At 38.9% G+C, this 14,059-nt stretch overlaps 1 protein-coding gene across 2 annotated transcripts in view; it reads right to left on the bottom strand.

Annotated features, from left to right (window-relative positions):
- The window catches only part of LOC122806629 (nuclear receptor ROR-alpha A), a 1,380,884-nt gene that overhangs the window by 247,113 nt on the left and 1,119,712 nt on the right, over window positions 1-14,059 (bottom strand). For both annotated transcript variants that reach the window (XM_044077211.1, XM_044077212.1), the window contains one exon: window positions 8,587-8,982. In XM_044077211.1, the coding sequence (XP_043933146.1) occupies window positions 8,587-8,982 (396 nt within the window). The remainder of the gene's footprint in view (window positions 1-8,586; window positions 8,983-14,059) is intronic.

The raw sequence follows: 14,059 nt of genomic DNA, 5'->3' as shown, positions 1-14,059 counted from the left end.
CATGTGCAGTACATCAATGTAGGGATGGCAACACAGAAGAAGACTAAAGTGCAAATGAAAAACAAACAATTTCTTTCTCAAATAGTGTAACTATATATAAGTAATAATCCACACCTGTTTGTGGGTATATCATGATCAAACCGCACCAATCATGTGTAAATACCCAGGCGCAGTTGTGGATTATTGCTTAAAAATAGCCTTTAGGTGCAATAACAGCAAAGTCAGCAAAAAGACAACAGTATCAAGGCTAAAAAGGATTCACACCTCAACTTAGCAAAAAGAAAAACATTTTTTTATAGTTTACCTAAGCTTTCCACGGACAGACACACAGTGAAGGAGTCAATGGAAGATGCATCAAAGTGAAGAGAACTAAAATCCCAGTCAGGTACTGATGAGATGGAAATAACTTGTCAGGAAGTGCGTAATAACTGCCAGTTCATAGGTGTCATAGGTAGTACTAGACATGTAGTCCATTAGAACATTAAGGAGTCTAGTCCAATTTCCTAAGTACCCTAAAGGACTGTCTGGTTAAGTAACTTGGTTAAAGTCACATACTAAGCAAATGAAGGCTGAGGGACTCAAACCCTGGACCACAAGAAGCTAACTGCCAGATAATTAAATATATGAGAGGAAGTATCCAAACACCAGCTTCAAGCACTAATCCTGAGACTTTTGCTTTTCAACATGAGACAAGAAAGAAGAAAATAAATCTGCATTTACTGTTTCCTTAACACTAAAACCTGTGAAGACAATACAATTTATGTATTCAAAACCACTTAAAATAAATGCCAGGTCAATGGGGAATCAGATGTTATCAATAACAATTACAATGACAACTGCAGATCCACAGTTAAAAAGATTATACATTTGTTTAGGTGCAGAAAAACATACCTTAATGTTTTCAAACTTGTCTTTATTTCCCAGATTTAATTTTGGCATTTTCCTAACTTTAGCTGTTTTTAATGTTCTGTTAATGATATGCAAAAGTGGGTATAGTAGGCTATTTTTGAGTCCATGAATAAACTTCCTGGTATCTTATTTGATTCTTCAGCATTGTTTTTTGACCTTAATAAGTGCAGAGATGACCATTTCATATGCAATTGCAAGAGGGATTATATTACATGGAAGACAGACTGAAAATAGCCTCCAGTACCCCACTGCACCTTAATACTCCCCTTCCTTTCCCAATGTAATTAATGAGCTACAACCTACTTCTTACTTTACTGCATTTGTGTATCTTCCCTATTTGCCTGTACAGGTAGGTAGTTTTATATTGGTTTGCTTTTTCCCATTTCCATGCCTGAAAGATTCACTGATAACTACTTACTCTATTACTTTATGTCTTTTTACCCAAATTGTTTTTATTCGACTACTTTTAATACTACATAGTCTAAGATTAGTTACTTATATGCAAACTCTACCAGTGCCAATTCCATTGACAGTTTGTGGCAATGCAATGACCCTAAGGGGCTGAAACCCACTATGCTCTATGCTCAGGCTTACTGCTCTCCCATATCAACCACCAATTCTCACCCACCTCCACTACAACTACATTTATACTTCCCTACTCCCACCCACTTCATACCTTAAACCAATCATAAACATCACAGCCGCCCTATTTGCTCTTCCCTTTTACAAATCTACACATATTACATCACACCACCATTTTAGTCCTTCCCTCCCTGCTCTTTTTATCCTCCCTCTGCTTTTCCATCCTGCCACCTCATACTTAGCAACACCTTAATTCATACCACTGATTACACCTTATTAAATTCTTCAAAGCTACTTTTTCTTTACTATAGCTACACTGTGCTGCATGTTTACTTACTATCTCTACTTCTAACATCTATTCTCTCTCTCTCTCTCTCTGGTCGTATAGCTTAACCTCTTTAATCCCATCTTCTTCTACATCCCTTGCTCTGACTCTGTTTTTGATTGTGATTCTTTAAGCTTGACAAATCTGATTTCCACTCGGTATACAATGCATGTATGTGAACTGCGGTGGTGGTGCTGCGGTAGCGTTGTCACCTCACAGTAAGACATTGTCCTGTTTGATTCTCAGCTACAGTGTCTTCTGTGTGGAGACATGCGTGAATGGGCGTACCTTCATTGAAGGTTGTGCGTCAGGGCCGGCAACTCGGCACGTAAAAATCTACTGCCAATCATTAGCGGACCGGAGTTCCGCTGTGGCAACCCCTAACCGGGAAAAGCCGAAAGACACAACAACATACAATGCATGTATGTATTGTCATTTATCTTGCTTTTTGAGTTTCAAGCCAACTATGATATTCACTTTATGTATAATACATGCCTCTGTCATTCAGTGTACATACAATGTCACAAGCTGAGACTGAAATAGGTACAATAGGAAAAGTGCTCCACCCCAGTTAACAAGCTCAAAATAAAACATAAAATAAAGCTGTTGGTGTGGCTATCATATGCAAAAAAGAAAAAAACTACAAATCACTTCCTAACCCCTCACCCACCCCAACTTTTCCAATGCAAATATAATTCTCTCTCTCTCCTGAAAATCAGTCAGTAAAGACTACAAGAAAAATCCAGCCAGGCTAGAGTTTGCACTGTGTGACACCTTAAACCTCCTGTAATGTAGGCCCATGGGACATATGCAAATGACCCCTTAAAGGCATAAAGTCTTTTAGCTACATGGCTTCTGAATGTCCATCATACCAATAAAGCCATAACCCACTAGCTGAGTGCATGTTTTGGACTCTTGACTGACCTCATCAGTACAGCAGTTTGGCTATACTTCAGAAACACAGGGTCTTTAAACCCATCTGATTCCTATAAACATTAAGGTAACTGCAAAATATCCCAACTAACATTCAAACCAAAGGGAAAAAAGCTCACATAGACAAACCATTCAGTACTGCCATTTATCTCTCTCTTGGAAACAACATCCCATTACTAGAAGAACTCCTGAACTGTATCTCTCATAATATCAACAAGGAAACCATTATCTTAGGTGATGTTAATATAGACTACCTACTTATCAATGCTAACTCTCCTACTCTCCCCTGCAATCTCTTTGGTTTTGCCCAAATTATTACTACTGCTAGTAGTATTGCTGAGTAGACAAAAGCAGTAATGGGGGGGGGCAACATTAGACTGGATCCTCTCCACCACCCCTAACCAAATGAACACTGCTGGCTGTCTACTCAACACAGTCAGTGACCATCTACTGACCTTTGCCATGAGACAATACAATCATGCACTTAAACTCACAATCTATAATAATGTGTGTACACTCTCCTCCTCCAATAATGACAACTTCATTAGCTGCCTCAAAAAATACAGCTGGGATATTCTAAAATACTTACCACCTAGATGACACTGTACCTCACTTTAATAACATATTCTTTATTACACTAGTCAAACTAGCTCCCATTAGATTTAAAAAAAAACAAATCCAGCCCCTCCCTATGGCTCACAAGACAAACCAGACAACTTATGGCAAACACAGATAAAGCTTGGAAAGCATGGTCTACTGACAAAACAACAAAACAAAGGCAATATTTTACACAGCTTAGGAAAGTTTCTAAAAATCAGATCAGACAAGGCTTAAATACTTTTCCAAGCTTCAAGACAATTACCAACCGACCCCTATGTTTTTTGGTACACAATCAAACGGCTAGTACACCCAGGCTAAGCCATCACTCTTTCACCAATTCTCCTAAAACTAAAAAAATTTCATCCTAGCTACTGACAACCTACCACTAAAACATCTCAAAATCACTGAAGATGCTATTGTGTTCCCTGCATTTATACCCATAAAATGATCAATTACTGAAAACTATGCCCCCTTCCATCTGGAAAAAATCTCACATCATACCTCTACATAAAGGAGGAACATCCATCGACCTCTCCAGTTATTGACCAACAGCCATTCTACTTCCACTCTCCAAAATACTAAAAAAAAATAATTAATTCCCAATTCCTCTCCAATCTTCAAAATAACAATCTACTCTACAACATTCACTATGGTTTCCAATGTCACCACAGCACCGCTACAGCTCTGCTCAGTTTTACCAAACTCTAATAGAAACAACAGCATGCTAGTATCCTCCCACTTCTTAGACACGCCAAAAGCATTCAACACAGTTTCACACTGACGCCTGCTCCATAAACTATTCTTCCTATGGGAATTCTTCCATATGTCCATCAGCTGGATGCACAAGTATATCACCAATGGATGGCAGGCTGTAAATTGGAAATGAGATCTCTCTCCTCTTTTGTCTGACCTCAGGGATCTATTTGAGGCCCTTTAGTATTCAACATATTCAGTAATAATCTTCACAGCTACTAAAGAAGCCTCCATAGTACAATACACAGATGGTGCCATGTTTATATACTCTCTACCAAATCTACCGCTACTCCATAAGATGACCAAGGACTCCTTTCCCTCTGTTGAGGCCTAGCTAGATGGCTACCAACTACTTTTAAATGTTAAAATAAATAAATAAATTCAATTAATTAATCAATGCTGTTTTTACCCAAATCTCTATCAGCACAGAAACAATTCTTCGATGTCACATCAGCAAATACCACAAATGACATAGTTTCCAACACAAAACTTCTTGGTGTTATAACTGATAACTTAAAATATGATCAACAGATCAATCAAGCCATCAAGGAAAATGTAGTAGCACAAGAACACTGTTAAAACGGATAAAACTTGTTATATATGACAGCAGCAATAAAATAAAAGAAATAAAACCAGCCAGCACGGCTTAAAATCAACTTTATTACACACAAAATGGCAAGTGCATTCACGCCTTCATGGTGCTTCTTTAGACCATCAATATCAAATACCCGGATAAACACACACTATATATATATATATATATATATATATATATATATATATATGTGTGTGTGTATATATATATATATATATATATATATATATATATATAGAGAGAGAGAGAGAGAGAGAGAAGAAATCATTAATTACAGATAATTACAGATTTAGCAGACTAATGCATGTGATTTTAATATTGACCTTAAGAGAACAGTCTCCTTAAGACCTAAGCCCTTATCTGCTTGTAATTCAAGTATTCAAACAACTTCTATACATTCAGTATGATTTCTAATGCCCCCTCCCTTCTTGTTAACTTTGTACAACTGCAGTATCAAAAACTGAAAAACATGGTTATTTCCACCTGTATGTACATGCCTATACAAAGCATTCTTTGGATTGCATTTCTTAATATCATTAAGATGTTCTCTAATGAAATCTTTAAGTGTCCTGTTTGTTTTTAGCATAGAAGCTCTTACATAGTAAAGGTTGCTAAATACACTAAATTACTGCTTTTGCAGTCAGCATAAAAATGAAAATAATATATATGATTAGTAAAATGGTGAACATAACAATTATCACTACATACAAAATTACACACATTACATGTTTTACAAGCAAATGTGCCTCTCCTATTAGATTCAAAGTTCTCCTTACTATTCGAGTTACAGCACAGCCTCCTTTTTAAAGATGTACTCTTTTTAAAACAAAAGTGAGGAGTACCACCTAAAATGTTTTACATTTTTCTTCTGTCATCAAGATTGGCAAATTTATAGAAGTTGATTGGACACTTGAATTACAAGCAGATAAGGGTTTAGGTCTTACTAAATAGTCCAGTAAATCTGTAATTAATGATTTCTTCTCATAGTGTGTGCTTATCTGAGTTTTTGGTATTGATGGTCTGAATAAACGCTGTGAAGGGGTGAAAGTGCTTACCATTTTTTGTGTGCAATAAAGTTGATATTAAGCCGTGATAGCGTTACTGTTGCCATCAAGAAAAATCACCAAAAGCGGGGATTCCTCTACTGAAACAATCCCATTCTTACTGACTCCTCTAGGAATTATTTAGCAGCATCTTATTTTCTCTTTTCACTTCTCTATGCAGCTCCTATCCTGACTAATCATCACTCCATCTTAAGAAATAAACTAAAGATGTGTTACAATAAAATAGCTACGTTTGCATGCACCTTACCAAACCGTTGATATCACTGCCAAGTACTAAAGCACCTACACTGGCCCGAACTACCTAATTACCTTACCTACTCTCAACTGCTTACTGCTGACAGAATAATACACAAACCAGAGACCTACCTACCTATTATTACTACAAAACATCCTCAAACACTACCCCCTCAAAGGAATCTCTGCTGACAGAACAGTATCTGCAGACCAGTACCAAGTCTTTTAATAGTGCAGGTGACTACGTTTACTCAACTTATGTTGCTAAGCACTGGAAATCCTTTCCAGCCAAGCTAAGATAAGACAACATTGCCACATGTTTCAAACACAACCTAAAACAACACCTTTTTGGATGTGGTTATACAAAGTAGAAGTCACCTGTCTTGATGGCAGGTTTTATCTTGAATGTTTTGATGGCAGATTTTATCTTGAATGAAGCTCTGTTTGTACTGATCATCTTAGTGAGTTTGTTTTGTATAGGGATGACTTTAGCCTTGTTGCATTGGGTTAACTACAACTTGATGTCTGCACACACTGTTGCCTGGAGAGGGCTGAGCTGTTTGAAAGGAGCTGTGTTATAATATCCTAGGCAGGAATCTACATATCTGTAGAGTGGACATCTATAGGCTTGAAGATGGGCCATCAACTGCAGGTAAGGTACAAAGATGATGGCAACAAGTGGGACCAATGGATGATGTTGGGAAGGGGCAGTATGGAAGGGGAGGAAGGCTTCACTACTCGCTGAACTATGTGCATGCTACTTATATACATCATTCTCTTTAACCAAGAGCATTGTATGAGCTCACAGCACCTTGGAGAACAATTCAAAAAAGACCATTACCTTCATGAGCTTTAAGAGCTGCTGTTCGTGTCATTTTTGCTATTTATCCTCTCTGGCCACTGACAGGATTATGATCCCAGATGTTAAGACAAACATTTGTTATTTGAAATATTTTATAATTAGTTTATATTTAAGCATTCCCTTAGTAAGAGGAAGAAATAGTTTCTGCATTATATGTTACAGGGTATGATTTTTTTTAAGTCACATTTTGACAAAGAAAGGACTTCTTACCCAAAATGTTATTACATTTCAAGTTGTTCTTCACTGTCCTACCACAAGATGTCAGTGTATGTGCTGATAATGAGATTTGTTCATACCACTGCATTTGTTAAAAAATACCAGTGTAGCCATTTAATCTTCCTAATGCTCCATAACGAAAAGATAATAACATTCCAAAACTCCATTACTATCCACTTTCCTGCCCAATTTGTAGCATCTAATGTTGTAAAGCAATCTGGAGGAGGGAGGCCTAACTTGTAGATTTGAGCATTTAACTTTTTTAGTACATTCCTAAACAGCAACTTTAACACATTCTGGTGTTAAACATACCTTATCTGCAACTCGGTTGCTGTACAGCAGTGAATCAATCATTTTATCACTTCAGTTTCAAGAGGAACATTTTCCCTGAATTTAAGTGTTAGCAGTAAACGTGTATCCTTAACTGATCCATATTATTATACTATGCCTCAGTTTATCTAATTCAAAATGCAAAAAAGAGATGTGTAAAAAAGCAGAGCACAGTACATCATGCGTAAATCCACAAAACAAAGTGTTAATATTTTAGTCACGTGCCGAGTCTGTGGCACAAAGACCACAATTTCATTCAGTCACTATTTGACTGTCTCTCTCTAACTTGGCAACATGCAAAGTAATGCAGAACATGCACACATTGATAGAAGTGTAAGTGTACAGTTAAACATGATTATGTGTGTGTGTGTGTGTGTGTGTGTGTGTGTGTGTGTGTGTGTGTTCTTGATTTCTATTGGAAAGACACCACACAGGACTCTGACAAAGGCCAGGTTCTGACAGGCATGTGCTGTGTGTGTGCTGAGTAGTTCTTGGGACAAGCTGCAATGCTTTCAGTGGCTTTTCTGATACAAATGATCTGCTTTCTATGTTATTCCTGCTATTTATAGTCTGAAATGCTGTTGCTATTTTTTTTTTTTAGTACAGCACAGGTGACTAAATTGCAAAATATAATCCTTGCACGGGAGGTTTTGACTCCCTCGATTTGCAAATGCATATTGCTTGACTCGAAGTGAACTGCTTTACAAAATCAAAGTACTAAATCACCTTGAAAACAGTGACTTGCGCCTACTGAATCCTTTTAACTAAAATAAATAAATAAATAAAAAAAAATAAACCAAACAAATATGTTTTCTGCACTGCAAAAAATAATGATTTTTTTTTTTTTTTTTTTTATGGAAGTTCAAATAACTTAACATTTTATCGTAAATTAAATGTGGAAAGAACAAAAAGATGAGCCCAAGCTTCACTAGGGTTTGTCTAATCCATGACATTTTATATCAAGTATTTGAAACTTCTTGCACTTTCAGCAGAAGTTAACAAAACAATGCTGCTGACATCAGAATGTACCCTCTGAGATGGCTTCTGAATTTGATTATGAAACTCAGTCTCTGGTCCATATTAGCACATGGGCTAAAGCCCCATGATGATTCTTCCATGTAAACCTCTGTAAGTAATCCCACTGACACAAGGACTCCTAGTGGCAAAGGGGTTGCTAAATTACCTAGTTCCGCCATGGACACAGTTGGAGATGATTCGCCATTTGAAAAAGAGCAATATGGAAAGAAGCCTGATGTTGGTGAATAGTCACAAATAGGTTCAGGCTTGATACCATTAATATCAAGACCTGACTGGTCAGGAGAAGGCTGGATGTCCAAATAGAAACTACTGACTGCAGAGTTTGCTTTACTGCCTTCAGTTGTGTGGCCATCAATATAACCACCAAGGTCATCGTGTATCTCTGTTAGCCCACTGCCTGTTATAGTGTAAGTGGGTGTCAGTGGTTCGGCTTCTCCAGGCTGCTGTTGATGGTCTCTTTGCTGCTGCTGCATCCGGTGCTTCTGGACTTCTGCATACAAGCTGTCCCTCTGTTTCTTTGACATTCGGCCAAACTTTACTGCTGTAATTCAAAATAAAAAGAGTTCAGCACTGAAAAATCACTCGCAGTAACAAATCTGCAATATTCTCAGAGAGAATCAACATAACCTGCATAAGTACAGCTTTACACAACAATATACATGGGACTTAGAAGATCCATGTTCTAGCCCCACCACCTTACACTGAAGATCTAAACTAAAACTTCCACATGTGCTTCAGTATTAAGTGCCTGGTGCTTTATTTACTCATAACTGCATTAACTTTGGTGCATTTCATGTTCATACAGCTGGGTTTGTCTTATTTCATGGAACATCCCTTTCTTGTGACAGTAAATCTGTATCCCTGCTCCCTTGTGCTTTAGAATAGATACTCTGAAGTGCAGAAACATTATTAATGTATAGGCCTATCTTATTATTTACTCACCAAGAGATGGCATAAAAAAACAATAGAGAAATGCTCACCATGTCATGAGACCTGTGAGATACCCTCCTCTGAGAGTTTTTAAATGGAAATTTTTCTCCGGCTATGTTTCTTCTTGCTATTTTTCAAGCTGCACTGAAAAATCATAAGCAGTAACAGATTTGAGCAGCACACACACTCTGCTGGAAACTGCACAACATGCACCATTCATTTCCCTCTGGTCACTGGCCATTCTGTCTCTCGCATATTAATCTTTAATTCAAATAATTATCATATTTCAGTCTGAAACCTACATTTGTCATTGTATTAGTATGTGTGTGTATGTGTACACATGGTTCCCTATCAGAATCCTGAAACACTATAAGCCTGAAAGTCAAAATCCTGAAAACTAATGACTGAAAATGCAAAATCTCGAAAATGCAAAATCCTGAAAGTCAAAATCCTGAAAACACAAATAATGCTAATATGTCACTATAAAGACACTAATATCTACCAACTGACCCTGACCCCAACCCTAACCCTAAGGTCCGTCACTATCGCACACTCACCTGACCCGCGCCCTAACCCTAACTCACTTAAACCGCCCCTAACCCCAATATTTGTCACTATTGCATACATGCCTAACCTGCGCCCTAACCCTAACTCACTTATACCGCCCCAAACCCTAACATAAAACCAACCGCACACTCACCCAGACCCAACGCATGACCTAACACCACAGGGCTAACAATAGCAAAGCCACAGTGACGTCAGCATGTCCATTTTGTATTTTCAGGATTTTGACTTTCAGGATTTTGCATTTTCGAAATTTTGCATTTTCAGTCATTAGTTTTCAGGATTTTGACTTTCAGGCTTATAGTGTTTCAGGATTCTGATAGGGAACCGTACGCGCACACACACACACACACACACACACACACACACACACACACACACACACACACACACACACACACACACAGTAAAGATAAACAAGTGAAGACACACTAAACAGGATGTGCCTTCAACAAGAACCATTACTGAACTGTCAAGAAGTAGAAGGTCACGACACTAATCCATTAATGGTAAGTCCTCATAAAGGCACAGATATTGTGCAATCATGATATATATGCACAAATTAAATTAATAGCATTAAATGTCAGCTAATATGGAAATCAGCAAGTAAAGCATGTTAAGCAACAGGACTCCAATCAAGTTTGGGATGGGTACTTGTCTCTTCTAACAAGGATTACCAGTTCTGTCCTCATGAGTGTGTACTGGGTCTGTTTGGATTATTCTGAGATATAAAAGTAGAAAATGAGTTATATAACATAATAACTTCAATATCAGATGCTGGTCTTCAACATGTTCTACAAAAAGCACACACCTGTCACTGTAGTAGTAATGACCTCGTCTTTAATATCAGTACATGTGGCATCATGAAACCTGGCAAAAAAAGACTAAGTTAGGATTACAAAATAAATATCCATAATGTGAAAAAAGATACCATGATTAAAGATCTAGTGACAGGGGCAGACAATGAATTGACCTATGATGAGTGTGCATTTGTCCACATTAGGAAAGCATAGTTTGTAGTCTATTTAACTTTAAATGAGGATGCCTAATCCCTCCAGACAGATACAATTTACCGCTGTATATTTCTCTAATCAGCCCCATTGCTGATTGCAACACTGCATTCTGTAGCCATCAAACAAACCATGAGTGTATTTGAAAATGTAAAATGATTCCTTAGCAGAAAAGATCATAGGGCTGGAAAATTAGAACCTATTTGAAAGGCTTCAGGATCTGTGATCCTTACAAGTTACTTACAGTGACCCATGCCGGGGCTGTAAGACACTGTGTCCATCCACTGTAACCTTTTTAATTCAGAGACAGTCTAACATGGTGCTTTTCCACGAGGATGTGCAGTACTGCAGTAGGCTGTCCCTGTGGCCGTGCTACATTCTAAAGAGGCACTAACTAGCCATGTTTTCTCTCCTGGAGCTGCCTGCAGTAAGGCATCTATGTAGCAGACTGATTCAGAAAGTCACTATACTGTGAGATTAGCATGACCGTTCCTGGCCAACCCGCAGAAGTGAACATGGCCAAAAGGCTATGTTCATCCATCACAGAAGAGGTAAGTACTGGGGAGTTTAATTTTATAGTAGTGTTAGGGTATGTGTGAATGCATGTGATATGTAATAAATAGGATGCATGTGTGAGAGTGTGTTTACCTGTGTGCGCATGTGTAATGGGCTACGTGTGAATGTTGTATGTGATATGTAAAGGGCTGCATGTCTGAATGTGTGTGATACGTAATGGGCTGCATGTGTGAGTATGTGTCTGCCTGTGTGTGTGATATGTAACGGGCTGCATGTGTGAGTGTTGTGTGTGATATGTAATGAGCTGTGTGTGTGTGTGTGTGTGTGTGTGTGTGTGTGTGTGTGTGTGTGAGAGTGTGTGTGTGTGTGTGTGTGTGTGTGTGTGTGTGTGTGTGTGTGTGTGTGTGTGTGTGTATGTAACGGGCTGCATGTGTGAATACTGTGTGTGATATGTAATAGGCTGCATGTGTGAGTGTATGTGTGAGTGTGTATCTGCCTGTGTGTGTATGTGTGTGATATGTAATAGGCTGCATGTGTGCTTCTGTTTGAATGTGTATCTTCCTGTATGTGTATGTGCATGTGTGTGACATGTAATGGGGTGTGAGTGTGATAAGTAATGGGCTGCAAGTGAGAGTGTCATACCTCTCAACCTCTTACAGCAAGTAATCTGGACAAAGCCATAAATAAAAGTTTGACAAAGGCCCAAAAATAGGGACAGCCTTTAAATATTGCTCTTACAAACTTAAAAAAGTTGATAGAAAAACAGGTTTTGCACTAGCATGTGTTTTCTGAAGGGTATGAAGTCTAAAACTGAAATGTCTGTCATGATTTTCTAACTTCACTCTTTAATGATTTGCCACTAACTTGCTAGAAATCTACAATTTTATGAAAAACAGACCAAAGATATCAGGCAAAAATCTGGACAGTCTGCAAAAATCTGTACAGTTGAGAGGTACGGGAGTGTGTGTTTGAGTGTGTATCTGCCTGTGAGGGTATGTGTGTGTGCATGTTTGTGATATGTAATGGGCTGCATGGGTGAGTGTGTATCTGCTTGTGTGTGTATGTGTGTGACGTAATGGGCTGTGTGTGTGTGTGTGTGTGTGTGTGTGTGTGTGTGTGTGTGTGTGTGTGTGTCTGCCTGTGTATATGTGTGTGTGTGTGTGTGTGTGTGTGTGTGTGTGTGTGTGTGTGTGTGTGTGTGTGTGTGTGTGTGTGTGTGCATGTGTGTGATATGCAATAGGCTGCATGTGTGAGTGCGTATTTGCTTGTGTGGGCATGTATGTGCATGTGTGTGATTTGTAATGGGATGCATACATGACTGTGGATCTGCTTATGTGTATGTGTGTGTGTGTGCATGTGTGTGACATGTAATGGGCTGCATGTGTGAGTGTGTATCTGTCTGTGTGGGTATGTGTCTGTGCATGTGTGTGATATGCAATAGGCTGCATGTGTGAGTGCGTATTTGCTTGTGTGGGCATGTATGTACATGTGTGTGATTTGTAATGGGATGCATACATGACTGTGGATCTGCTTATGTGTATGTGTGTGTGTGTGCATGTGTGTGACATGTAATGGGCTGCATGTGTGAGTGTGTATCTGTCTGTGTGGGTATGTGTCTGTGCATGTGTGTGATATGCAATAGGCTGCATGTGTGAGTGCGTATTTGCTTGTGTGGGCATGTATGTGCATGTGTGTGATTTGTAATGGGATGCATACATGACTGTGGATCTGCTTATGTGTATGTGTGTGTGTGTGTGTATGTGTGTGACATGTAATGGGCTGCGTGTGTGTGTGTGTGTGTGTGTGTGTGTGTGTGTGTGTGTGTGTGTGTGTGTGTGTCTGCTTTGAGGGTATGGGTAGGGGAGTTATTGCAGGGATAGGTTAGGCAGATATGTATGTGTATGGAGAATGGCAGAGTGTGTCTTGAGTATGATCAGGTGTGGAGGGGGCTGTTTTGTGAAAGTCTATGTGTGGGGGGGGGTTGTTTGAGATGGCTGTCATACCTCTGCACACCCCTAGACTAGACTAACATGTAGTGCCTGCAACATATGGTGGGGGGCTGGGGGAAACCACTAGGGATACCTCTCCAAACTTATGCTTGAGCCGCACTTAAACAGAAGAGGGATCGGAGTATGGCCAACACTAGCGAGCAAGTTAAGTCTTTACTATATGTCTTAACAGCACATATGGTTGGGGGATCAAGAGACACCAGGGATTACTCTGCATAATGTGTCTGAAAGGCTCTTAAAAAAGACAATGTGGGTGGGGAGGGAGGGCACTAGACACCAGGGATAATCAATATGGTGTGCCTGAAAGGCACATATGTATAAAAGAGATAACATGGTGCAGGCAGCCACTAAACACCAGAAATAAGCAGTGTGTCTTAAAAGGTACTGAAAGGGATTCCAACCCTGTACCCTCCTACCTCCTACATAGGGGATTAATCCTTGGTGCCACCACTAGATACAAGGGATCTTTGCATAAAATGTCAAAAATGGAAAAAAAGTAAGTATAAAGGAAGGATTTGAAATGCACACCCTTGACACACAACCCCCAGCGTTAATCCTGCTGCCTTAATAAGTTAGTGTAGCATTTTTT

The sequence above is a fragment of the Protopterus annectens genome, chromosome 7.part0, assembly GCF_019279795.1.
Source record: "Protopterus annectens isolate FY-2018-M chromosome 7.part0, PAN1.0, whole genome shotgun sequence".
In the NCBI taxonomy this organism is placed as follows: Eukaryota; Metazoa; Chordata; order Ceratodontiformes; family Protopteridae; genus Protopterus; species Protopterus annectens.
This window is presented reverse-complemented; position numbering and strand designations above follow the sequence as displayed.